Raw genomic sequence first — 25,313 nt, forward strand, 5'->3', positions numbered from 1 at the left:
TATTTCAGATGTGCCCCTGCTAGGTAAGCAAACTACCTTGGATATTAGCCTTAATTTGTCACTCTATCTCATGTGTACCTTTGGATGAACATGCAGCTAACCAGACAGCCTGCCATTCAGTTTTTGAAATCAAAAGATCTGCTTTTACCATTTCAGTCATAGTGACAGGTTTGTTATTCAGTGCATCCAACTGAGGCAGATGGACTGATATAAAATGCTCTTTATGCTAAATTATTTTCACAAGTATTACATCTTCTTAATTTTCCCCTTTTCCTTAAAAAGGTTCATCTGATTAATCATAGTGCTTCAACGACATAATTGCTTATTATTTGAAGCAGACTGAGCTATGCAGTAAACTAATTTGACAATATAAGCAATTTAATGATAATGATTGAGTCAGCATTGAAATGCAGGGGTGGTAATGAATGCTTGAAATTAATTTCTGTAGTACGTTTGAAAGTTCATTAGTCATGCAACAGAAAGATGATGGAGAAACCATTTGAAGATAATGGCTGAATTGAAATGTACAAATGTAAGCGCATAGGGAACATGCATCTCTATGTTCTATTTCACTCTGTTTTTCAGTGATAACAAGTTAGTTCTGGTTATTTTCTTTGAGATCTGGACTTTTTTTGTATCTTGTTACCTCAAGATAACAGAAATATGTCTCCCATAATAACAAGTTAGTTTCACTTGTTTTCTTGAGATGCTGAGATGAGATTTTGCTTCAGAAAAAAAAAACATTAAAAAAGTGAAAATTTTGCTTCTGAAGCGAAAAAAACATGCTTCTTATAGAAAAAATGGGAAAATGGGAACATTTTGATTCCGAAGCACAGAAACATGAAAAGTGAAAAAAATATTTTGAAGCGAAAATTAATAAAACTAAAAATGTTGCTTTCAAAAATAAAAAAAGTGAACATTTTGTTTCAGAAATAAAAAAAACACGAAAAAGTGAAAATGTCTTGAGACTTATTCATCGATAGTCCTGAAAAAAAGCAATTCAATTCTCAAAAGACAATGCTCCATTATCACCATTCGGCTCATTTAATCACTTGGTGCAATCATAGACTGTGTAAAATATGGACGTAGTATCGGTGAAGTCTCCCATCTGTTCTGGAATGCTGCTTTGAAGCCAATCGGCGGCGGTAGCCATATTGGAAATGCAGAACTCAACCAGGCAGAGTGTGACATAAAGGGCCAGAGTTTGAGCCTCTTAGCCAACAGCTATGTGTTCCCGTCCGGGAGTCAAGTCAGTCATGTCCTTATTTGGGCAAAAACTCGTAATCTTAATATCTTCTGAACCGTTGCGTTAGAAAAAAAATTCACCCCCTGTACAGTGTGTGCCGATAGAGAGATTAGCTACGTAGAGCCAAGACGTTTTTTGAACCAGGCTGTAAACATGTTTATTAATGCTGCAAAGATCGTCTTTTTTGAATTGGTTTCTATGTGGTTTCCGGTGTTTCTGCAGCCAGCCTCAAGTGCATTCTCGATGAATTGCAGTTTATAATACTTCTGCATTGGGCTCCATAGTTTGAGAACGAAGGTTGCCGCTTGGGTGCAAATGAAAAAAATTTGTTGTCATACATTTTTAAGATTAAAATAAGATAAGATAAGATAAGATAAGAAATTACTTTATTGACCCCCGGGGGAGAAATTCAGTTGTTACAGCAACCCAGACATAAGTACAATCAAGAGGAAGATTTCATAAGTAAAAATGAAATAAAATAAAAAAAATAAAATGAAATAAAAATACAATAAAATAAAATAGAATGAAATAAAGATAAAATAAAATTTAGATATATACAATGTTACAAATGGAATTTAGATTAAATAGCAGCAATTACAGGCAGTATTAAAAATGTTTTATTAGTGACAGGTTGACATGGTGTGATTATAGTTGGTAATGACAGATAGTAGTAAACAATAATAATGTAAAAAGTAAAATACAGAAAGGTTGCAGTTTTGTTTGTATTTAATACTTATTGAACGTATAATAAATAGGATTGGTTATGTGTATTTTAAATACCTTGATGCCTTGTGAACCTCAATCTTAAACAACCAAAAACAATAGGTTAAAAATGATTTTTTTTTTAAACGAACTCAATCTCCCAGAAACCTTGCGTGCGGTTGGGCTACGGTCACCAGGAAGTAGACTGTACACAGGGTTCGCTTGAATTTGAAACTAGAGTATACCGCCAGCCGCTGAGAGAGGCGGAGTCAGCACTGTATAGAAAACAAGGAACTGTGTGGAGTCTACTGATTTACCTGTTCAACCTGCACTCGTGACAGTCAAACAGGTGAGCACAGAAAGCAGCCTGTTTTCCACTCATATCAGCAATATCCACTACGATTAATACCGGTTGTTCATAAACATTGTATCAACGGGCGGGTACCTTTACCAGCTCCTAACGTATACCACCTAACGTACACACTGTATCAGTCTTTTATACAGTCTGTGGTACCAGTACAAGCTTTCAGCAGTCTTCTGTGTAACCCTCGAACAGCGGTAAGCTTTAAGTTAACTATAGTTAGAAGCTACTCGAAACCATAGACTGTATAAAATACATGAATGAAACACATGAATGTTAACTTAATAGATGCAGCAGCTAATTCAGGCTCTGAGTGTAGCGTCTTTAACAGAACAGTACAGTAGTAGACTGGTTGACACAACTAGAGAGCTTGTTTCAGTGAGACCCTTTCGCATGTAGATTAATGTGCAATCTTACTTTATATTCATCCTGTCATCATGTTTTGTAGTTAATGTAACGTTGACGACAAACTCCCTGAGTTTCTCCTGTTCTTTTAGTGTCACCGTTTGGACTTTGATAGAAACAGATAAATTGTCCTCAGCTTTAGAGTCTAAAGTCTAAACTGCCATTATCATAGCAGGCACTGAAATAATGGACTGTTTCAAGCATTACACCTGTCAGGTGTTTGTATGTAGTTCTACTTTTTTGAAGGATAAAAATACGGAAGCCCTTAATGGACATGCATCCATTTGTGTTACAAGTATTTCCTGGTTATTTTCCTGTTTCTGCACTGTTTTCCTCCCCTCTTCTTCTTTTCCTTGCGGGTTCAGCTAACCAATTCTGAAGTTCTGTGTTCTCCAAATAGATAGAAATATAGAAACTTACAAATGTGCCCTAGTGTCAACAGGCACAGGTGTTATGAGCTGTGATGTGACTGGTATGATCAGAGTGTTCTTTGCTGACAGCAGAGAAATAGGTTTTGGCCAATGAGAATCAAGTATCCTCTATTAGTATTTCTTTTAGAATTTATTTTAAAGTCCTTTTACTTGTTTTTAAAGCTCTTAACAGCCTTGCTCCTCCATACATTACTGATCTCCTGTCATTTTATGTTCCAGCCCGATCACTGAGGTCCTCGAATGCTTCTCTTTTTAAATGTTCCTCGTGTGTCTCACACAAACACCGGCCACTGCGCTTTCTGTTTTTATGCCCCAAGGCTGTGAAACTCTCTGCCTCTGGACATCAGAACAGCGAGCTCTCTGGGTGTTTTTAAAAGTAAACTTAAGACTTACCTTTTTAATCTAGCTTTTAATTTGGAGTAGTTTATTTTAGCCCTGGACTGCATTGCTATTTTTTTATTATTTTAATCATTATGATCTAACCATTGTTTTAACATGCATTTATTTATCTTATTTATTTCTTGTGTTCATCTGATCTTGTTAAAGCTGCTGTGAGGAACTTTTTTTTTTTTTGTGTCGATTCTGGCGCCCCCTTGTGGACAAAGTGATACTTCTTATCTCTTGTCCTATACATGCAAAAGTAGTGTTTTCAACAAAAACCTCATCCTGTTGTCTTTTAACAGTCAACTTTATCAGGCAATGTGATTATTTTCCATGAAAACAGTCAACTAAAGGCTGTTTCTGAAGCGAGATGTCAATCACCTGGTCTGACACCTACCCCCTCAGAGCGGTTTCAGGCATTGAAAATGACAACAGAGAAAGAGTCAGTGTTGCTGCTGATGGTCTTCTTTGCTATTGAAGGTCATAAAGAGGCATCGGTATCATTTTCAGTCTGTTTCTCATTCAGTTCAAAACTCCTCACAGGGCCTTTAACTCTACTTTAATTTTAACTTTTCTTTCCACTCTTACTTATTTTATTAATTTTACTGTGTTGATTTTCTTTTATTTTTTAAGTATTTCTTTTTTTAATCATGCCTTTTATTATTTTACCATTACTGTTGTTTTCTGACTGTCTGTTACTCTGTGAAGCACTTTGGGCTACATGTTTTTATGTATGAAAGGTGCTATATAAATAAAGTTGAGTATCTAATGCAGCAATGCCTGAAATTAATTTAGGAAAATTGAATGGGGAAAACAAGTATTATTGCTTTTCTGCTCACGTGTTCTTTGAAGAAGTGTAACTTACCTACCTAGACCACCTCCTTATGATTTTCAGGTCTGTGTATTGGCAGAAATGTGGGGATAGAATGTGTATCATGAGGGGTTATACTTTTATACACAAAGTGAGCTAGGCTTCATTGTGCCCCTGAAGATTTTACTAGTATTATTATTTTTTCTTTATTATTTTACAAAAAACATGAAATACTGCCTGTCTTTGTAGGAACAGTAACAACTGCTGTGAAAAATGCTTACTTTAGACCTCATAATTTTACCTTATTTTTGTTATGTAGCTCTACATAACAAAGTGTCATAGAGGCCTATAGCACTTAAACTCATCAAATGCTTAAGATTAGATACAATAAAATAACACTTAATGATCCCCAGGGAAAATTAGGTTGTTGCAGCAACACATGCATAAGCATAAATCAAGAATACGTTTAAATAAGTAAAAATGAGAAAAAACACAAAAAGATACTTAAAGATAAGAATAAAAATTGAAGGCATGTACAAATGTTACACATGGTGTAAATAGTTATGATTACAGGCATTAGACATATACTATCTATCAATCAATCAATCAATCAATCAATCAGACTTTATTTATAAAGCGCTTTTCATACAATGATATTGTAACACAAAGTGCAAAAAAAAAATAAAAATAAAAAGACCCCCCCCCCCATCCTAATCCCAAAACCCACCCATAATCCTAAAGTAAAGAACACAATATATGCAACAATAATAATAACAACAATGAAAATAAAATAAATAAATACAAATAAAAAAATAAAAATAGTTGCTGAATGAACCAAGGAAACACTCTCATGATATCTTAATGATGAAACACTGGAGGTAAAAATAAGATGTTAAAACTCAACACAAGAAATTAAAATCACCAAAATGAAATACATTTCTAAGATAATAAAACACTAAAATATTAAACCATTAAAAGAAAATAAGATGCTATACTTAAAATAATAAATAAATAATTATAAAATAGAACAAAAATGACAGCAATTTGAACTAGATGATAAATAAAACTGTTATAAGAATAAAACTCAGTTAAAGGCGAGACTAAAAAGGTAGGTCTTGAGTTTACCTTTAAAAATATTTATGCTCTGTGCAGCTGTCAGATCTTCAGGTATGGTGTTCCACAGGTTTGGGCCGTGATAATAAAAAGCTGCCTCACCGTGGGTCTTAGTTCTTACTTTTGGTACAATTAAAAGTCCACTACCCGAAGACCTGAGGGCTCTCACTATTCAGTAGCGACAGGTTGACATCATGAGATTATGGTTTGGTTATGACAGATTGTAAGCAATATGAATATATAAATAAATAAATATATATGGGTATGTAAAATGACTATATGAAGATAAAGAGAATAGTAAAAAAGTACTATAATAGCACCATGATCAGTTGTAATAACCAATAATAATATAATTTATAATATAACATTGTGTAATATTATAATAATTATTATATAATATAATATGCATTATAATATATGAATGTCAAAAGTGGAATGATAATTAGTGTATCTGCTACACTTTGATAAAGCAATAATAGGCTTTTATCAAACAAACCCATGAAATCCTTTTGTTTTGGTCTTTGATTTTGAATATTTGCTCAGTCTTTATGGTGGTAAACAGAATACTCAGTCAGTACCATAGACTGTATAAAATACTCAGTACTCAGACTTTGGACTGTGGTGCAGAAAAACACTAATTTGAAGGCTTCATCTTTGGCTCTAGCTCTGGTGACAGGTCTTTTTCTTTGTTCTGTGACAATTTAAAGTCTTAAAAAAAATACAGGAAAATAATCAGAAAATTCATCAAATGAAAAATAATTGTTTGTTGCAGCCACATGATGTAATTCATCAAGAAAAACTGTATGAGGTCTGAAGCGAACCCTCTGCTTTTGTGTTCGAAGTAACACCTGTGTTTTTTTTCTACCACACAGTCCTTTGGTCATGGCCCTGGCTGGAGTGAGGGTCATCGAGCTGGCGGGTCTGGCCCCGGCGCCGTTCTGCGGCATGATTTTGGCCGACTTTGGAGCCAAGGTGATCCGTGTGGACCGGACCAAGGTTGCCATGTCTTTGGACACACAGGGGCGAGGGAAACAATCTGTGTCTATTAACCTGAAGTCATCAGAGGGTGTAGCTGTGCTCAGGAAACTCTGCGTCCAGTCTGACGTGGTCCTTGAGCCCTACCGTAAAGGTCCGGTTATAAATACTATCAGAAGAAACTGTGTGATGGGATTTGTTATGCAGTATTGTGAAGAAGTGGGAGCATCAAAACATCTATGGAGAAATACACAGTTAGCTTAAAAAAATAGCTTAATGCTTGGACCTTTTTGTCTTAGGAGAAAAAAATGGTATTGTACTTTTGTAGAGGTGCACTCATTGACTGGCTGGTGACCAGAATCTGACAATTTATTGTCTGTTCGATTGTGATTGATGAACAACCAGGCCTCTCAAATGTTTCTTATTCTAGGCTCAATGCCAAAATGTCCCAAACACTCTGAACCTGCAGAGGACTCATTTATATGAGACAGCTATCACTCTGCGCTGTCAATGCAGTAAAAGAAGCACACCTCGGTCTGCAGTCCATCTATACTGCATGTGCATGCTCCCTCTCTCTTTCTTTTGATCCTGCAGTATGCTGAAGTATCAAGTCCTATATTTAAAAGCCTACTCAAGTAAAACACAAAGTATGATCAGCATTATGCACCTTGAGTATTAAGAGAAAAAGCACTTGTGATTGATATAATAATAATAAATAATTATACATTTTATTTATAACGCACTTTTCATTTTCAGAAATCTCAAAGTGCTACAGGCACACAGTAAAAACAAACTTTTAAAAGCAGTACTTAAAATCAGTTAAAAGCCTCTTTAAAGAGGAAGGTCTTTAAATGTTTTTTAAAAGCATCCACAGTCTGTGGGGTTCTAAGGTGGCTGGGCAGGGAATTCCACAGACGTGGTGCAGCAGCACAAAAGGCCCGATCTCCCATGGTCCGGAGCTTGGTTCTAGGAGGGTGGAGGAGGTTCTGATGTGGAGTGCGTGAGTTCCGGGTTGGGGTTTGCTGGGTGAGGAGTTCTTTTAGGTAGAGTGGGATATAACCCTGACTGATACTTTACCCCTGTGTTATTCAACCTGGAGGTCAGGCCCAAGTGGAAAGGGGTCAATGGCCATCACAGTGGTCATAAAAGGATTGATGGTGCAACAAAAGGCAAAAGAAAAAAAGTTTGCCACACTGTTTTGTTTTGACTTTTTTTTCAAATGTTCCCTTTGGAAAAAAAAAATCAGTTTACTGTTACCATGCTGTGTCTCAATCATTGATTTAGATTCAACTTTCAAATACATTTTGAAAGTAGCATGCTTGGCCTCACTCACCTCCAATGCAAACCAGGCGCAGAGTCCACTAGCTGGGGGTTAACTAAGTCGATCTTATCTTTTACGTTGGACTTGGCTACAACCAACTCTTTTACTCCAACTTACACCAAGTACACCACGCCTGACTGAAAACAGTTGTTGCTGCACCTGCAGTTTTATCATGTGCGTCCATGTAAACAATAGTGGAGCGGTGGGTATTGCTAAGCAACTATATCCAATTTCCTCTCCTTTTAAAATATCTGCAGATAACAAGAACCAAAAGAAAAAATGATAGTTGGAGAGACTGCCCTCACCTTGCCCCACTAAATGGTATTGACAGCTCAGGGCTGACAGACTCATTTGCATAAAACCTGAGAGCAATCAGCACCTGCAGGGCAGGGGACAGCGATGTGTTTCTGTCTGACACATGGACTAGTTGAGGACTGAGCTCTTTATTCAAACAGCTCACTGCCGAAGTAGAGTCTGATCACGGATTACTCTATCTCACCTGAATGCCTTTTCATTAATCATCCTGCAAACAAGACGCAACACCGTTGTGTTTTTGTTTTCAGTTTTGTACTGTTACTTTTCGGCCCACCAGTCCAGCTTTCTAAACGTACGCCTACCCCTGTCCTAAACTTCCTTAAGTGTAACACCAACAGGGCTTTGGTTTTAAACAAGCACAGGGCATCACTTCAAAGTGGTCCTAGCTTTCAGCCCTAACTGGGATTTACCTTCGGCCCTTAAGAATGACACAAGAAATTGCCCAAATGCTGTGGATTTAGTTTTCATTGAGGGAATTGTCCCATTTTTATTTGATTTACACAACTTGAAACCAAAAGTATGATTTAGAGACTTTTTGATGGTCAAAACATTTTTGATATCAGAACAAAGCATTTGGAGAATGTGGCAGAAAAAAAGCCAGTCCAAAAGATTTGCTGAACTCCAATCTCAACAACCACAAGCCTTTGGTCACTTTTCACCCTGACTTTTATCCCCCTACCATCACAACATTGCTCCCTTTCCAAGACAACTGGTACGTGTTACTTTATTTCAAAGAATTGAGCATAGCGTTAGTTCAGGCAGGCAACAAAGTCAAGCTCAGCCCGCAGTACATCAGCTGATCTTAAATTACCTGCTCTGTTTCGTACCCCAAAGGTCTTTGCTGCCGCTCTTCCTGCCTGAGGTTTTTATGTATGCACATGGGAGGGAGCTCCTAGAACAAGAATCATACTGCTAAATATAACTTATCGCACTTAATTCTCTTTGATGAAAGCGGTCCTGATTAAACTGTATTTTAGAAGAGGATGTAGTCACTGTTAGATCTTTTGTCTACACATTTGACATAAAATTGACGTTAACTGTGCATATTTTGTACTAGTATCTACCTGGCTAATATTATTATTATATAAAGAAAGCAACATAAGGAGAGCCTGAAACAGAGATGTGATTATTAGATCATATTATGAAAGGAATATTCTCTGAACCCTCAGGTGTGATGGAGAAGCTGGGCCTTGGCCCTCATGAGCTGTTAAAGGAAAATCCCCGCCTGATCTATGCTCGGTTGACGGGGTACGGTCAGAGTGGATGCTACGCCTCCGCTGCTGGGCATGACATCAACTACCTTGCCATGTCAGGTAACAACACACACACACACACACACACACACACACACACACACACACACACACACACACACAGACACACACTGTCTCTGGATAGAATGTTTCTGCAACTTGCGTCACAAACGGATGGATCAGCGTCAGACGACAGAAGAGGATATTTCACCGCCTTATGTCTGAGGATGTTTTTTTCCTCCTCTGTTTTGTTTTAAACTAAAGTATGCATGTTATCATCAAATCCTGTTAAATGGAGGGTTGAGTTTGTCCAAACAATACAATTTTTAATCTCTAATTCACTCACACATATTAAATTGACTTATTGGGATCAACAAAATACCAATTATAAGTTGCACATTCAATACTAACTACATAATTACAGGGTTTTTGAAAAAAAATGTCAGTACTCTCCCATTTTTAAGCTTTTATGTCCATTAAAAGTAGCTTCTTGTGGACTTTGGCCCATTACAACCCATTTGTGTTGCTCTGACAAAGAGCAACAGTCTTTTTGGCTAACAGACTGGTCTATAATTGCTCAGCTCACCACTTAGTGCACAATCTGTGTGTATTTTGCAGAAAACTGAAAGACTGTGGACATGCACAAAGCAAATTTAAGTAATGTGGATGAAAAAAAATGCTCACTCACCTGACAAAATACATGTTAGTGGAAATTATAAAAATGACTGTAGTAGTCATAAAATTGAGGCTCTTCAAAGAGTACAGGAGACCAAACTGTGGCCCTGATAACACAATTCAAGGTCAGTTACATATATGTAACACCCTGTTGATACCACTAGAGGGTGATGCAGGTAACTTATGAAGAACTGAATACAAGTGAAAACCACCGCAAAGACAAATATACCCCAAACCAAAATTCAGTTTACTTTTTTTAAAGACATGATATGAAGAGAATAAATTACAGTCTTATTTGTTGCCCATTTTTTCTAAATCACAGCACTGCAATTTTTTATAAGTCTTCATTGGTACTTTGTTTGAAGACTTTTCATTCCTTAAAATGTCTCGTGTTTTATACATATCCCATTAAAAACTCAACTAGTCTTGTTTTTTAAGGACTATAACGATTGAAAAATGTCCTCTTAACAGCTTGTAGTTGTTTTGATTTAATGGATTTTACAGCGTGTCTTTGAAATGGTTGCTTAACACACATGCTTCTCACTGGTTTGAACACCGTGTATTATTGTTTGTTTGTTTGTTTGTTCTTTTATTCAAACATATAACAAAAAAAAAGAAGAAGAAATAAGAGAGATTACACAAGTGACAGAAGCAATTAAGTAGAAAAAACATCTGATCTAGGGACGCTGGTGGCCTAGCGGTCTAAGCGCCCCACGTACAGTCCCCGTCGCAGGGGTCACAAGTTCGATTCCCGGACGGTCGATCGTTTCCTGCATGTCTTCCCCCACTCTCTACTCCACACATTTCCTGTCTCTCTTCAGCTGTCCTATCAAATAAAGGCAAAAAGGCCAAAATATATAACTATAAAAAAACAAAAAACATCTGATCTAAATATGCAATATATCCAAACGCCACTCTGCCTATACAAAAAGAATGAATTACACAAATGAATACATTTAAGAAAACTACTCCATGCTCTCCTTGTTACTTTACTGGTTTCAAATATTTTTTTCGGTACAGGTTCTTGAACAGAATTAAACTTAGGCTTTGCTTGATCTCAGTGTCCAAACTATTCCACAAAGCCACTCCACAGATGTCAATCAAGTATTCAATCAATCTTTATATGGAAAGCACCAAATCACAACAAACTTTATCTCCAGACGCTTTTACATAGCAGGTCTAGACCATACTCTATTTTAGATTATTAACAAAGACCCAACATCAAGACAGGATAAGATCCAGTCCCCCCTTACTGACAGGACTCGATCTTATCTCATCTTAATGCACCATGAGCATTGCGCCTCGTAGTTTTTAAAACTGGAAAAGGAGTTTCACACAGTTTCTTAAGATAAAGATTGCCCCTTGAATTATAGCAATTAAAGACACAAATTTAAAGCCTGTGTGAATGTAAAGACTTCACACAGGTATAAAAGTATATATACAGTGTATATATATGCAGTATGTGTGCGTATGTGTGTCTGTATGTGCCCAACACCTATTAATTACCGCTTGAGAGTGATGGAGATAATTCTATCTTGTAGATATTGCTTGTAAGAATGTTTTGGTACCACAGCCCTCATAAATCAAAACAGGTTCGTACAATCAGTGGAGCTATTTTTAAAGCTTTTACTTTGTCCTTGGAATTGTGCCTGGAAGCACTTTCCATTTTAAATCCCACTAGATTTTATTTGTTTACATGCAGACAGACAGTTGTTCTGTTTTTTAAAGGAACACACCATGGAATTCTGCATCTCTGAAAAGAAAATTGCTTTTTTTATCACTTCAAACTTATCATCTCTTGGTTATCAACAACTTTCCCTTCTGTAAGCTTTACACAGGAATGGCCACTCTCACAGCAGGCCTTAGAGGAAACGCATTATAAAAAGGCTAATTAGAAACGAAAACAGTGATGATTAAATGATAGGCCAATTAATAAAATGGAGAACTTGTGAGATTTTAAAAGCCTCTCGGAAGCTCACTAAAAGCATCTCTAAACAGCGTGAGTTGTTTTCTGTGGGCATGCATGTCACAATGGGTTTGCCTTTCAGACAAGAAAAAGTGTGAAAATAACCTTTCTCAAGTTGGCAGAGTGGCCAAGACTTTCTGTACAAAAATATCCAAAGCTTGATCCGTAAGAGGCTTCTTCAGTTCTGACCAGACTGGGGAAGAGCTAGAAAATATAAGCCTCTGACAGTAGTGGGTGTACCCAGGTAGTCACAATAGGGTCCTAAGTGGGGTCGTTAGTCTAGTTCTTGGCAGTTGTTCTCCTATCACCTGACAGTCGTTCAGTACCTCCTGGCAATCGTTAGCCTAGTTCCTGACACTCGTTAGGGTGATCGGTCAGCTGTGGGTCGTTAGAGTCACATGATGTCTGGTGTGAGTATGGTCTCAGAGAATTCAAAACAGCATTGTATGTTGGAGACAAATGGTGTCTTAGTCCACCACCTCTGTTAGAAGGGTGTTCAAGCTTAACATAGATGGCTTCCGTGACCCCTCTTTCATACCAACGCTCTTCTCTGTCTAGAATCTGAACCTTGCTGTCCTCAAAGGAGTGTCCCTTATCCTTGAGGTGTACAGCTGAGTCCTGGCCTGAGGAGCTGGCTCTTCAGTGTTGGGCCATGCGTCTATGGAAGGTTGCTTTGTTTCACCAATGTACCGTTCCCTGCAATCTTCGTTACACTGTATGGCATGTACTACATTACTCCTTTTGTGCTGAGGTGTTTTGTCCTTAGGATTAACTAGTTTCTGTCTCAGTGTGTTGGATGGCTTGAAATTAACCAGGATGTTGTGTTTGTTGAAGATCCTCCGAAGTTTCTCAGAGACCCCTGGTAGGTATGGAATAACGATGCTTCATCGTTTGTTGATGTTCGACTCTCTGTTGGAAAGCTGCTTTTTGGAGGTCTTGATGAAGGCCCAGTTGGGGTCACCGCAGTTTTTAAGTGCTCCCTTGATGTGCATTTGTTCCTTCTTCGTTACGTCCGTTCGTGTGGGTACCTTATGAGTCCTAATGTGAAGGGTTCTTATTACCCCTAGCTTGTGTTCCAGAGGATGATGTGAGTTGACTGAACGACTGTCAGGTGATAGGAGAACAACTGCCAAGAACTAGACTACCGACTCTACTATTGTCACTACCTGGACATACTCACTGCTGTCAGAGGCTTATATATTCTAGCTCTTCCCCAGTCTGGTCAGAACTGAAGAAGCCTTTCGGAGGAGAGGTGAAACTTCTTTAAGAATTTTTACCAGTCCAGTTGCCTTACGGATCAAGCTTTGGATTACCATGACCTGGATGACTGAGAACCTTCACAGACATGTACAGAAATACAACATTTATAATCTACGCAGTATTTAGCTAGTTACAGCGGCAAAGACAAACTTAATTTTAACAGGCAGAAACCTTGAGCAGAACCAGACTCATAGAAAGCTGATTTTATAATGCAGCAGGTAGTTGTCAGTGAAGGTCCCTGCAAGCAAGTGGGCAGGCTGATGAAGTCGTTAACAATGTTCATAGACTGTTCAGAAAACTGTCCCCATAACAGAGGACTCCTCCTCCTCCTGCATGCTCGACCACACCCTCCACCACCCTCACAACTAACTGGTGTCTTAGGTTTTTATTGTGTCTGACACTAACAATCTATGAGGAGCGTGACGCCAGAAAGGTGATCCCAAAAATGATCAGGACCACAATCTGAGGATATCATGTGTGAAAGGGAACATCAGTCTTCTTCATTCCATCACAGGCCTTTTATCCCGGCTGGGTCGCACTGATGAGAAGCCCTTCGCTCCACTGAACCTTGTGGCAGACTTTGCGGGTGGTGGTCTCACCTGTGCTCTGGGGATTGTCATGGCGCTGCTGGAGAGGACAAAGTCAGGGAAAGGACAGATCATTGATGCTAGTATGGTGAGTATGTTGGGAGACTTTGGTACTCAGCAGGTACTATGATTTGTCAGCTTTAACAGAGTAATTAATGAACCTAATTAGTTTGCACAAAAAACAAGTTTGGCATTCAAGTGTGCCATATGCAGCCAGACAATATAATAGGAGAGATCTGAGAAGATAGAGACCTCAGACAGCTGTTAAGCAAACATATTGAATAGGCTAAATTAATATGAGCCTGTTGCTATGGTTACTGCGATTTGCCATCGCCTGATATTGACATTTTCCTTCTAGAAGGATGACTAATGACTTCCCGGTTGGACTGTCAAACGATTAACTTTTCTAATCATGGTCAATTGCACAATTTCAAAGTTCATTGTTATTAATTGGATTTTTGATTGCTTGTTTGAAATTAGATTTTTGTGCATTTTTAAAAACAGTTTTTAAATTTGTATGCTATGAAAGTACTTCATAATCTCAGCATTTTGATTTGTTGATAAAAAAAAAAATGCTGCACTGCTACACCAGTGGGGTCTGAAACCACTGTTACCAGGGGTGCATCTCACTCGGCTGGAGGTGAAGCTTCCAGCAGAGTGTCTGCCCCCTGGTGGCTGGCGGCAGTATAGGTCAAAAAAATTGTCAAACAGTCAAACTTTAAAAAATAAATACACGTCGTACGAATGTTTCTCACATCCATATGCTGTGGTGATATGTAGTTAATATTTGACTGTTTCGTGTTCAAGGCCTCTTTTTCTGAAAAGTTTCTTTTTCGTTAGTTATTAGAGTTTAAAAAACGGGATTTTACTTCCGGGTTTCCTTTGATTTACAGCCGCCGTAGAGGGAAACTTCAAAGGACACAGCGTCTTGTGACGTTACGCTGTAGGGCGGAGCTTATTACAGTGGCTTTGCAGGCTCTGGCTAGACAATGGCTGCGCCCAGGAGCGGAATTTTTTGGCTTCAGAGCCGTACAACGGGAAGAGGCGGAGCAACGCTGTCCATTTTTATTTACAGTCTATGACTGTTACACATTAAGAAATATGTCTCAGTGCATGTAGAAAGCGTCCAACCAGTGTTCAACGGTGTGCAGTTATTCCAAGATTATTTAGATTACTCACTGACGTCCAGTGATCCCTGGATACTGTTACAGCATTTGCACTCTTGAGGATTTCCAGTTTGGTTGCTTTGTTTGTTTCTTGGATTTGGTTTTGTCCATAGGTTTGTGGCAACTCACACACTTCCAAACAGTACTGCTAGTTTTTGTGATGCGCTTGCCCACTGTAGTAGCTGCACCTGTATACTTAGCTCATAGGTGGTGGTAGCTCAAACAAGATGCTCAAAGTCAAACTCTGATAATTTAATTCTGTCCGACACAGTGCATCTTGCTTTTGTTTTTTCAGCTGAAACGTCTAGGAGTCTTTTCAATGTGCCATTCAAGAGTACAGTAGTGGCGTTATCAATCACAGTGTCAGCAGGAAGATGCCCAAGCGACTCCCCCGTGGTGTGCAAATAGCACAGGGTTGAACAAAAAAACTAAAAACGTTAATCACGGCCCTGTTTACGAGGAAACGTTTTCAGTAGAATAATGGTAAACAATTGTTGCGTTTTGGCCGGTTATTTACATGGAAACAGCGTTTTGGGTTACAGAAAAAGCTAACATTTGAATATGGGTTGCAGAAGGGGATTTGTTGACAATGCAAACCCTTTCAGTCGCCATGTTAAAGGTACAGTGTGTAGAAATGGGAGTATTTAGTGATAACTAACAGACAGATTCTAGACTGAAATGCTCCCCTGCTCACCCTTGCCAGTGAAGTGATGGTGGCCTCTAAGGACAAAGGTCCTGTGATACAAGATATATATGATCTCTATATGTCAAGTTACTACCATCAAAAACTTAAATTCTTTGAAAAAATGGCCACATACTAAATACAAAAAATGCATATGTTGCCAGTTTGTCCATTCTGTGCTTCTGAAGAAACATGGCGATGCAAGATGGCGGTCTCCGTGGAGGGGGACCCACTCTTATGTAAATTTAAAAGGGCTCATTTTAAGTTAACAAAAACAAAACCATTTTATATTCAGGTGAGTATGCACTAATTTAAAAACTTACTTATGAATATCATGTTCCACTTCTACCGTGTCTGTTCAGCTAAATGACGCTAAATTCTGCACACTGTACCTTTAATGAGCAATGAGACCTCAAGGGCATTGTGATTAGCCTGTCAACACTGACAGCCCTACTTCCTTGTTAATTTTGTGTCCTACTGTAGCGCTGATCTGTCCCTGGTAAGTCTCATTTATAGAGTAAATTACAAATGAAGAAACAAATTCCTTTTTCAAATGCTTGTTTATTGAATGATGGTCAGCTCCATCATCCCTGAAGCACTCCAGACAGTTGAGGAATCTAAATACTGATTAGCCTTTGTGACACAGTGTCAAGCAGCGTCATTGTTCAATTTAAAAAAAAAACTTGAGCAGATTTTTAGCACACAGATATCTGTTGACATAGATTTTTATTCCCCAGATGATGATACACCACAGAGCAGGGAACCTTATAAACCAAATCGACTCATAACAGGATAAGTGATCAGCTGGACAGCTATAGGCAAAGTTAAATTCTTTAAAAAAGCACATCAGAGGGTGTGAATCTTGTTGAGCCCAGAAAACCCCAGGCTTGACTCCAGTTCACAGATGCACTCTCATGAACAGCTTCAGGGATTTCTGGAACCAAAATTCAATAAATCTTAAAACAGGTCAAATCTCAAACCCACAGCTTGCTGCATTTAATGAGATGGTTTCTTCTAGTGTGAAATGTTTGACTCATTTAGTTTAAGTGCAGCACTGAGCTATTACATCTTTTTTTTTAAGGGCATTACCTCCCAAAACATAATGTTTGAGATGCACGTTCAAATTATATAAGGTTTGTTTCTGAATTCTGACCGTGTATCAAAAAGGAATAACCTAATATATATTTCATGACCAGTATATCACACAGATATTGAATCTCATCCCTGTAACCTCACAGTTCTTTTATACTCAAAGACCAAAGTCCTCCACAGTGTTGACTGGCCTGCAGCCAGTTTCCGCACATTTAGTCAGTGCTCATTAACTTCTTCGATTTAGTTTCATCTACAGGTCTGAGGTTGTTTGCACACTCAAAAAACACACTGTGCTTGCTTCTGTGTTGCAGATGCCTACTGATATCAGTTGGATTTGTTTCACCTGCATAAGTGGTAGCTCAAACACAAAGTACTTCTGTGGTATTTTAACTGTCTGACACAAGGTGCATATTGCTTTTGACTTTACAACTGGGTTTTCTCAGAGTTGTTGTTTTTTTAAGTGAAATGTGCTGTTCAAAAGTTCTGTGATGTTGTTATTTTCTATCCACAGGAAGCAGGCATTACATTATGGTGTCCAAAGGGACAATATAGCACATTCACTCATTGGTGCTGACAGTTCCAATTCTTAGAAATTATTTTATAGTTATTTTTCACTACTTTTGTTTCTTGACTGCTAGAAGGGTTAAGCCAATCCTTGCATGCACAGCAACAGGTGGGAAGTAGAGTAGAGTACAGAGGTTATCAAAGGCATACACCAAGTGGTAACCTCCGTTCTTAAAATATGAAGCTCATGCGGAAGTGCTAACAACTGCAGTTCATCTAGCATCCACTTGAGGCTGGCTGCAGAAACACCAGAAACCACATACAAACCCATTCAAAAAAGACGACATCTGCAGCAATAATAAGTATGTCTACAGCCTGGTTCAAAAAACAGTGTAGGTCTAAGTAGCTATTTTCTTTATCGGCACACACTGTACGGGGTAGTGCTGGGCGATATTGAAAATGATGTTATCATGATAAAATATTTCATATCAGTCGATATCGATAATTATCACGATAAATATCAAATCATTATTTCATTTAAATTTAAAGGCAGTTTTTTGGTCCTGAGTGAAAATTGAAGAAACCAAACAGTTTGTTAGTTTGTATCTAGATTTAGTTGTCTGATAAACTTCTTGAATCCATCATCTCTGACAGTGCCAACAAGAAGCAGGTCTTTTGTGTAAAATTAGATTTTTGTAAGTTTTAGTTTGTAGATTCTTATTTTTCTTAGATTGAGGTTATTGCTTTGTGTTTTGTTGTGACCCCCTTGAAAACGAGATGCTGCATCTCAAGGGGCTAACCTATAATGAATAAATTCAAAATTTCCATAATTTGATTTAAATTTATGACAAAGATAAATCACATTTTATTCTGTGTATCAGTTTAGTAGAGTATTGTTTTGAGTTGTGCTCTCCCCTTTGAAATAACTAAGGGTTACAGTCAGAGTGATATTGTTTCCCACAGTGCAGTGAATGCATCACGGCCGTTCAGTGTTTGCATTACGGTCAAGGTGGACATTAAACGTGTTAGAAATGCGTGGCAGACGTCGTCTCTGTGCTCTTCCTTTACCCACATCCTGAAAGTATATTCAATGAAGTGCATTAAGTTAATAGTTAAGGCAGAGTCGACACAGTGTTAGACTAACGACTCTGCTTTGAGCTGGTAAGTTTTAAGTCCTCTTCAGTGTTGCTTTCGCTTGTCTCAGCTGTGTCTACATTCCACTCTGAACGTCTTTAAGCCCCACCTACCTCTCATCCTGCGACATGATTGGCTGTTCAGTGTTGGGTGTCAACTAGCGTTTAAGGCTCATTAGAGTCCATCCATTTTAAGTGGCTGGGGGGTGTAATTACACTTTTAATTATATCAAATTTTTATGAAATATTTTCTATAATTATTGAGAAAAATTACATCACGACAATTATCGTTATCGAATAAACGCCCAGCACTGGTACATAGGTGCATTTTTTTAACTCTGTAATTTTGAAAATCACATCACATCTTCATGTTTGATCATGGAAATGATATTTGAAGCAGATTGAACACTATAAGAAGGTGTAGCATTAATTTTGTCTTTCATGGCAAGACACCAAAGTTTGGCTAGCTGCCAGCAACACACACTTTGATGTATGCAAAATCCTTTGATCGCTTTTTATCTTCAAAGTGTCTTCAATACTTCTAAGATGTCGTGAGAGAACATGGAGTTCAAAGAAATCAAAGAAACCCCTGGGACAAGTTTGTTCATCAGCAAAAAACATGGCGAAAATAGACATTCAAATAAAAATGGTGGGCTTCTTGTTGGTATTTCATCAAGATGAAGCAAGACTTTGTTGAAGGCCTTGGCATGTTGCATGCCTTGTAATTTTCATGTATGTCAGATTAACTCACTAAAGGGGCTGTTTTTTTGTTTTTTTTACAATTTTAGGGGGGACTAGAGCAGATTCTACCAAACTTTGTGCACCAGACACATAAAACAACACATTTTCACAGGATTTGGTGCATACGCCAAGTTTAGTGAGTTTTGGGGCATGATAAAGCCGCCAAATTTGGGAATGCAATGCAGACAGATGAAGAAAGAGATTATTAGAAACAAGAAAGTCATCATGTTTATGTTTTGACTACAGCCTGTTGTTTAAGCCACCAAGAGTCAATCAATATTTTTTTATACAATCAGTAGCTACTTACTGAATATGGCCCTGACAAGTCCTTCCATTTGTAACTCCCTGTGAGAGTGAAGAATCGATGTGATTGAATGGGCGCTACTTTCACACAGATAGCACATGGGAGCCAGTGAGAATAAACCAGTGTCTCTTTCTTTCATCCTATGAAAATTTCTTGTTTGTGTCTTGCTGTGTGGTTTCTCTTGTTAGAAAAGTATGGTCTGCTAAATGAAAGAAGAATTTTCCAGTTACTGTGTGAAGCATTATTGCTTGTCACCAAAGAAAATCAAGATCTAAAGACAGCAATAGCTCGATCATGGGAGTTTTTTTTGTTAAAGACAATGGTATGTTTCTGATCAAAGATCTTGCAAAGAAGAAAACACATTTTGTGATTTGATGATGGAGCATACATGATTCATAATATGACAGATGAAGCTGCCCTCTTGATGACTTGTTCTGTCCCTGATGATGCACAGAGCAACAGTTTGGGTCACCGTACAAAGTCAAATGTGTTACAAAATTAACTTAGTGGCCCACTTTAATAATAATACATTTATTTTCTATAGCGCTTGGAGGTTTTGGAGGACAGGGTTGATGTGCTCATGGGAACAGGAGTGAGTGAGTTGACGGGCAGCTGAGTTCAAGATACTGGAGTTTATTGAGGACTTTGGGTGATGAACCACATAGAATGCTGTTACAGTAATCGATTCTGGATGTGATGAACGAATAGATCAGGGTTTCAGCTGCAGAGAAGGAGAGTAGTGGGCGAGTCAAGCTATGTTTGTCAGGTGAAAGAAGGCGGTTCTAGTAATGTAGGTGATATACTTTTCAAAAGTGATGTGGGTGTCAAAAATTACCCGGAGGTTACTAATATGGAGTGATGGAGTCAGAGTGGTGTTATTTCATGTGAGGGAGAAGTTTTGTGTGGTTTTGGTGAGGGATTTGGGCCCGATGATGTTTGATTTGTCACAGTTAATTTGTGTATGGGAACATACAGTTATTCTGAATGTCTTTGAGGATGAGTGATGGTATCCTACTAAGAATGTTTACCTCATCAGGCTCCTCGATGGCAAATGAAAGAAGCTAGCAGTTTATTATGAAGCCTTTATGTCAACAGGACCTTTTAGACCCTGTGTGTAGCATTTTTACAGGCTTTAGTTGAAAAGCTTTGTATTCAACAAGTCATTACCAAGTTTGACTGTCAGGGCAGTAGCACAGCATTTCACATACACTGTGAATATTCTCATGCTCTGGTGGTAGCTTGCATACTTTGCATTCTTTGAATTTGATCTATTCCCAGTGCATAACTGAATGAAAATAAAAATAATCTGTAACATCTACAACAGAAAAAACATGAAGTTATTTTACATCACTTTATAATTCTTTCATTTAAAATAAAAAATAAAAAATCTAATTTTCTGACTTCATTTTGTCTGTTCTCTTTCACTCTAACCCTTTTCAGGTTGAAGGAGCAGCATATGTTGGCTCATTCGTTTGGAAGTCTCGCAGCATTGGCATGTGGGACCGCTCAAGAGGACAAAACATGTTGGACAGCGGAGCGCCATTCTACGACACATACCAGACCTCAGACGGAGAGTACATGGCTGTGGGAGCCATAGAACCGCAGTTCTACAGTCAACTACTCAAGGGTTAGTAATGATGCAAATACTGATGAGAGGTGCTGGTGAAGATGAAACGAACCTTGAAGGCAGCAGTCACGTGTCACACATGTGTAGGTCCCAAACTCTCAGGGGGATTTACGGCACATCAGGGGGGGAAGTGTGAAGTTCAGCACCCTGTCCCCCTCCCAATGTGCTTTTCAATTTGTATTCCAGCTCCATTTGTGAGTTAAGGATAAATGTTAGCAGATTGATTTAAACTAAAGACATGGTAGCACTCACAGATGTCTAGACGCCAGAGCTGTTAAAAGCGCTGTTCCCATTTCACATACAGCATCTCTTTACGATCTCCTGGTGCCTCATTCATAAATGTTGCATATGCACAAAACAGTTGCTGTAACTCCACACTCAGTTTGTGACATGAATAAAACTAATTTGATGGTATGTGCACACTATGGACTAAAGTCTGGCTCATGCATACAGACATTTTGGGGAAGGGTAAATTGGCAATATAGGTGGTAAGGTGGTTAATTAAAGCCAGGTTATGTTCTTTGGACTACTTTCACACAGTTGTTGCATCATCTGTATCCCTCTTTCCAACCCCAACTTGGTCGAGGCAGATGGCTGTCTAACATGAGTGTGGTTCTGCTCAAGGTTTCTGCCTGTTAAAAGGAGGTTTTTCCTTGCCGCTGTAACTATACTGAAGAAAAATATAAACGCAACACTTTTGTTTTTGCTCCCATTTTTCATGAGCTGAACTTAAAGATCGATTTCTACATACACAAAAGGCCTATTTCTCTCAAATATTGTTCACAATTTTTTCTAAATCTGTGTTAGTGAGCACCTCTCCTTTGCCGAGATTATCCATCCACCTCACAGGTGTGGCATATCAAGATGCTCATTAGACAGCATGAGTATTGCACAGGTGTGCCTTAGGACGGCCAAGTTGGTCCTGACATCACCAGTATGTTAAGAGCTTACATTCACAGATCAAGCTTCTGTCAAATGATATCCAAGAGAGAGGGAGAGACCGCTGATTGACATGAGCACTCTGTCACAATGTGAAAAATCAGTGCCGGTAACCATATCAACACTGCAGTGACACCCATGCGTAATGACATGTGCAGGATGTTTTGGCTCATCTAAGAGACTGCAGTAATGCAGCAGCAACATGATGTCACATACTGATCTCTATTTATTTGTGTACCTCCAGCTAGGGATGGGTACCGAATTTGGTACTTTTATAGGTACCGACCGAATTCCGTCGGTACTACCGAGTACCGATTCACTTAAAACCAAACGATACCATGTTTCGGTACCTGAACGCATCTTTGTGACTGTGAGGGAATGGAAGAGGAGGCGAGTTTCCATACTTTCGCCCTGTAATAAAGTTTGAGACTGATCGGATGGACGTCTCTGCTCTCTGCTCTCTGCATCTGTGCGTGTGTGCGCCAGACGGAGCCTGCAGCTGACGGGCGCGCACTCACCGCAAGGCAGAGCTGCAGGAGTAAGTTGAGACGGATTCTCTCGCTCCGACTACCTGCCCCGTTTATAACCGTTCCTGTGTTAGTGAATACCCAACAAGTAAGTTGTGTGTCCTGTTAATATAAAGAGACGGAGAACTGACTTTTTCCCGTCCGCAGGCATTCACGTGTGTTCATTGATAAACTCCCGAAAGAGCAATTAGACGTCACGAGCATGTGTCAGCTAATATATCTAATCACCTATATAATCCTGTTTCTGTTCATTTCATGTTAAATGAAATAAATATGTTAAATTAAAGAATGTTGAGGTTTTAGTATTAAACAATTTAACATTTATTACCACATAAACACACACAAAAGTACCAAAAATTGGTACTGTTGAGTACCGGTACCGATATCCAGGTACCGGGTATCAGTACCATATTGGTTCAAATGTGAAAAGTACCCATCCCTACCTCCAGCTGTAACAAACAAACAAACCATATATGCTGTTTTATCCTCTTCATTCTCGACCTTGATTTCTGTGTCAGACAGTTTATTTTCCACGTTCTCCTCTCTGTTCATGCCATGATTCACTATTCACTCTTTGATCGGCTGGCTCGTTTGTCTGCAATTTCATTCATAAGGTGTTTTGTATTGGCTGTCTATGGCAGAAGATGGGCCACAGACGGCTGAACAGAAATTACATATCTTCAGGTGGATTGTGATTTATAAAAAGAACACTGCTCGCAAGTGTACGTGCACATAATTCAGATTTGGGTCATACCAACAATTTCAGTATGGATTCTGTGCACTGTTTTATAAATGAAACCCATGGAGCTTTGCTTTGTACACATTCATATCATTTAGTGTTCTAAATCAGAATTAGACATTTATATTTACAAAATCACTGTTATCAGTTGTCTCATCAGGCATTTCCCAAGATTCCTATAATGCCTGAAGTTGGGTTGTGTCTGGGCATGATTACAGTGCCATATTTTATGTAAATGAACATCCATAGCTAACTGCATTCATTTGATTTCATGACTTGATATAACTAGCTGAAACTACAGAGGCTCTTTAGAACAAAAATAAATGCTACACAAAAAGTGTGAGTAGATTTGAATACTTTTTACATTTACAGTTTGTTTGTTCCAAAATATGAAAAAAAAAAATGTATGGCTTGTACTGTTTAATGCAGCTTTTTTTTCTAAGGAGTGAGCCTTTTGCAGGTCCCCTCATAGGAAAATAAATACATTTTTTGGGGACAATAGTGCTAAGAGACCCACGAATGAGGTAATCTCTGACCATCTTGAAAGACTGGCAACCACTTCTCCGCTGTCCAAGATCCTCTGGTTCATACATCAGTTTGTTCTTGACATGTGAGTCCAATGTGTTACATGTAGTTTATGTCTTCCAGGCTTAAAGCTGGACGCTGGAGAGTTGCCCCCTCAGATGAGCTTCGATGATTGGCCGGAGCTGAGACGGATCTTCACTGAGCGTTTCGCTTCAAAGTCCAAGGCGGAATGGTTGGAGATTTTTGATGGAACTGATGCCTGTGTGACACCTGTGTTGTCTTTTGAACAAGTGAGCTCACACCCACATAACAAGGACAGGGCCTCTTTCATCGAGGACTTAAGCGGTGCTGAAAGCCCCCGACCGGCTCCGGTTCTCTCTCGGACTCCTGCTGAGCCGTGCCTCGCCTCTGATCCTGCTATTGGGGAACACACTGTGGAGGTCCTTGATGAATATGGTTTCACATCAGCCGAGATTAACCAGATGCGAGCAGCAGGGGTTGTAGAGTGTAACACTGTCAAAGCAAAGCTGTAATGTCAAAAGCTTTTATTTTAAGTGCTTCCGTTGATGCACCAAAACTAAAATGATAATTTATAAAATGAATTAGATGAAAATTACTTCTCAGTGATTTGAAGTTTGATCCACTACTTAAATGTCTTCAGAAATCAAAATAGAAACTGAAGACATTGAGATTTTCTTTTCATCCAAAACAAATTCATACCGAAAGGCTATAAAAAAAAAAAAAAAAGGGAGAACAGGAAATACTCCTCTATCCTAACCATTTGCATGATTTCCTCTTTTCTTTGAAACATGATGGAACGTGCTAAAAGTTTACCACCCATTCAAGTTTAGGGGAGTCTTTTATGGTCACAGTGAGAGGCCTGCCTGTGCACTCTCTTATGCCTGGTACAAAAATTGAGTGTAGTCTGAATTACTCATTTCTCCATCGGCATACACTGTACGGGGGGTGAATTTTTTCATAACGCATCAGTTTCTAAGATATTAAGATTAAGAGTTTTCCATTATGAGAGGCACAGCTAACTTGATTGACAGGCGGGAACACTGTAGCCGTTAGCAGGGAGGCTCAAAGCCCGCCTCTTTACCTCACACTAGCTTGACAGAAGTTAGGTTGAGTTCAGCATTTCCAATATGGCTTCCGCCAATGATTGGCTTCAAAACAGCGCTTCAAAAACAGATAGGTGAAGTCATGGATACTACATCCATTTAATTATACAGTCTATGGAGCTGACATATTAGGCTGGTGACGTATTTTAAAGATGCACATCAGAGATTGGGCTGGTGGGGGTGTGTGATTAAGGTCACCCCCCTTCTGCAAAACAAACAAACGTTAAACTTACTGATAAAACATCAAAGATCTGTATGGGAGGGGGAAAAGATTCTTGTGTTGATTTGAAGTGGACACTCATGGCCGTGTAAAGTTCATTACTCTTGTTTTGGTCATGTTCTCCTGGGTCATTTGTCCTTTATTCTGCTGATGTAGTAAAGAACGCTTCAGGAGCTTGCATTTCTTTA

At 38.8% G+C, this 25,313-nt stretch overlaps 1 protein-coding gene across 3 annotated transcripts; it reads left to right on the forward strand.

The window, feature by feature from the left end:
- amacr (alpha-methylacyl-CoA racemase) lies at positions 1-25,313 on the forward strand. Of its 3 annotated transcripts, none has more exons than XM_034710402.1 (6): positions 1-23; positions 6,323-6,579; positions 9,231-9,374; positions 13,730-13,890; positions 20,865-21,051; positions 23,905-24,531. In XM_034710402.1, the coding sequence occupies exons 2-6, from the start codon at positions 6,333-6,335 to the stop codon at positions 24,312-24,314; spliced, it is 1,149 nt and encodes a 382-aa protein (XP_034566293.1). In that variant the 5' UTR covers positions 1-23; positions 6,323-6,332; the 3' UTR covers positions 24,315-24,531. The 3 variants fall into 3 exon arrangements, with proteins under 3 accessions (XP_034566293.1, XP_034566291.1, XP_034566292.1); XM_034710400.1 differs by lacking the exon at positions 1-23 and adding an exon at positions 2,171-2,297 and having other exon boundaries at positions 23,905-25,313; XM_034710401.1 differs by lacking the exon at positions 1-23 and adding an exon at positions 2,361-2,506.

The sequence above is a fragment of the Notolabrus celidotus genome, chromosome 19 (genome assembly GCF_009762535.1).
Source record: "Notolabrus celidotus isolate fNotCel1 chromosome 19, fNotCel1.pri, whole genome shotgun sequence".
In the NCBI taxonomy this organism is placed as follows: Eukaryota; Metazoa; Chordata; class Actinopteri; order Labriformes; family Labridae; genus Notolabrus; species Notolabrus celidotus.

Bases quoted from the DNA above. Each gene is read 5' to 3' on its own strand.
- amacr (XM_034710402.1), top strand. From the start codon at position 6,333: ATGGCCCTGGCTGGAGTGAGGGTCATCGAGCTGGCGGGTCTGGCCCCG. The intron at 9,375-13,729 runs GTAACAACACAC...ATTCCATCACAG, and splicing joins CAACTACCTTGCCATGTCAG to GCCTTTTATCCCGGCTGGGT. The intron at 21,052-23,904 runs GTTAGTAATGAT...TATGTCTTCCAG, and splicing joins CTACAGTCAACTACTCAAGG to GCTTAAAGCTGGACGCTGGA.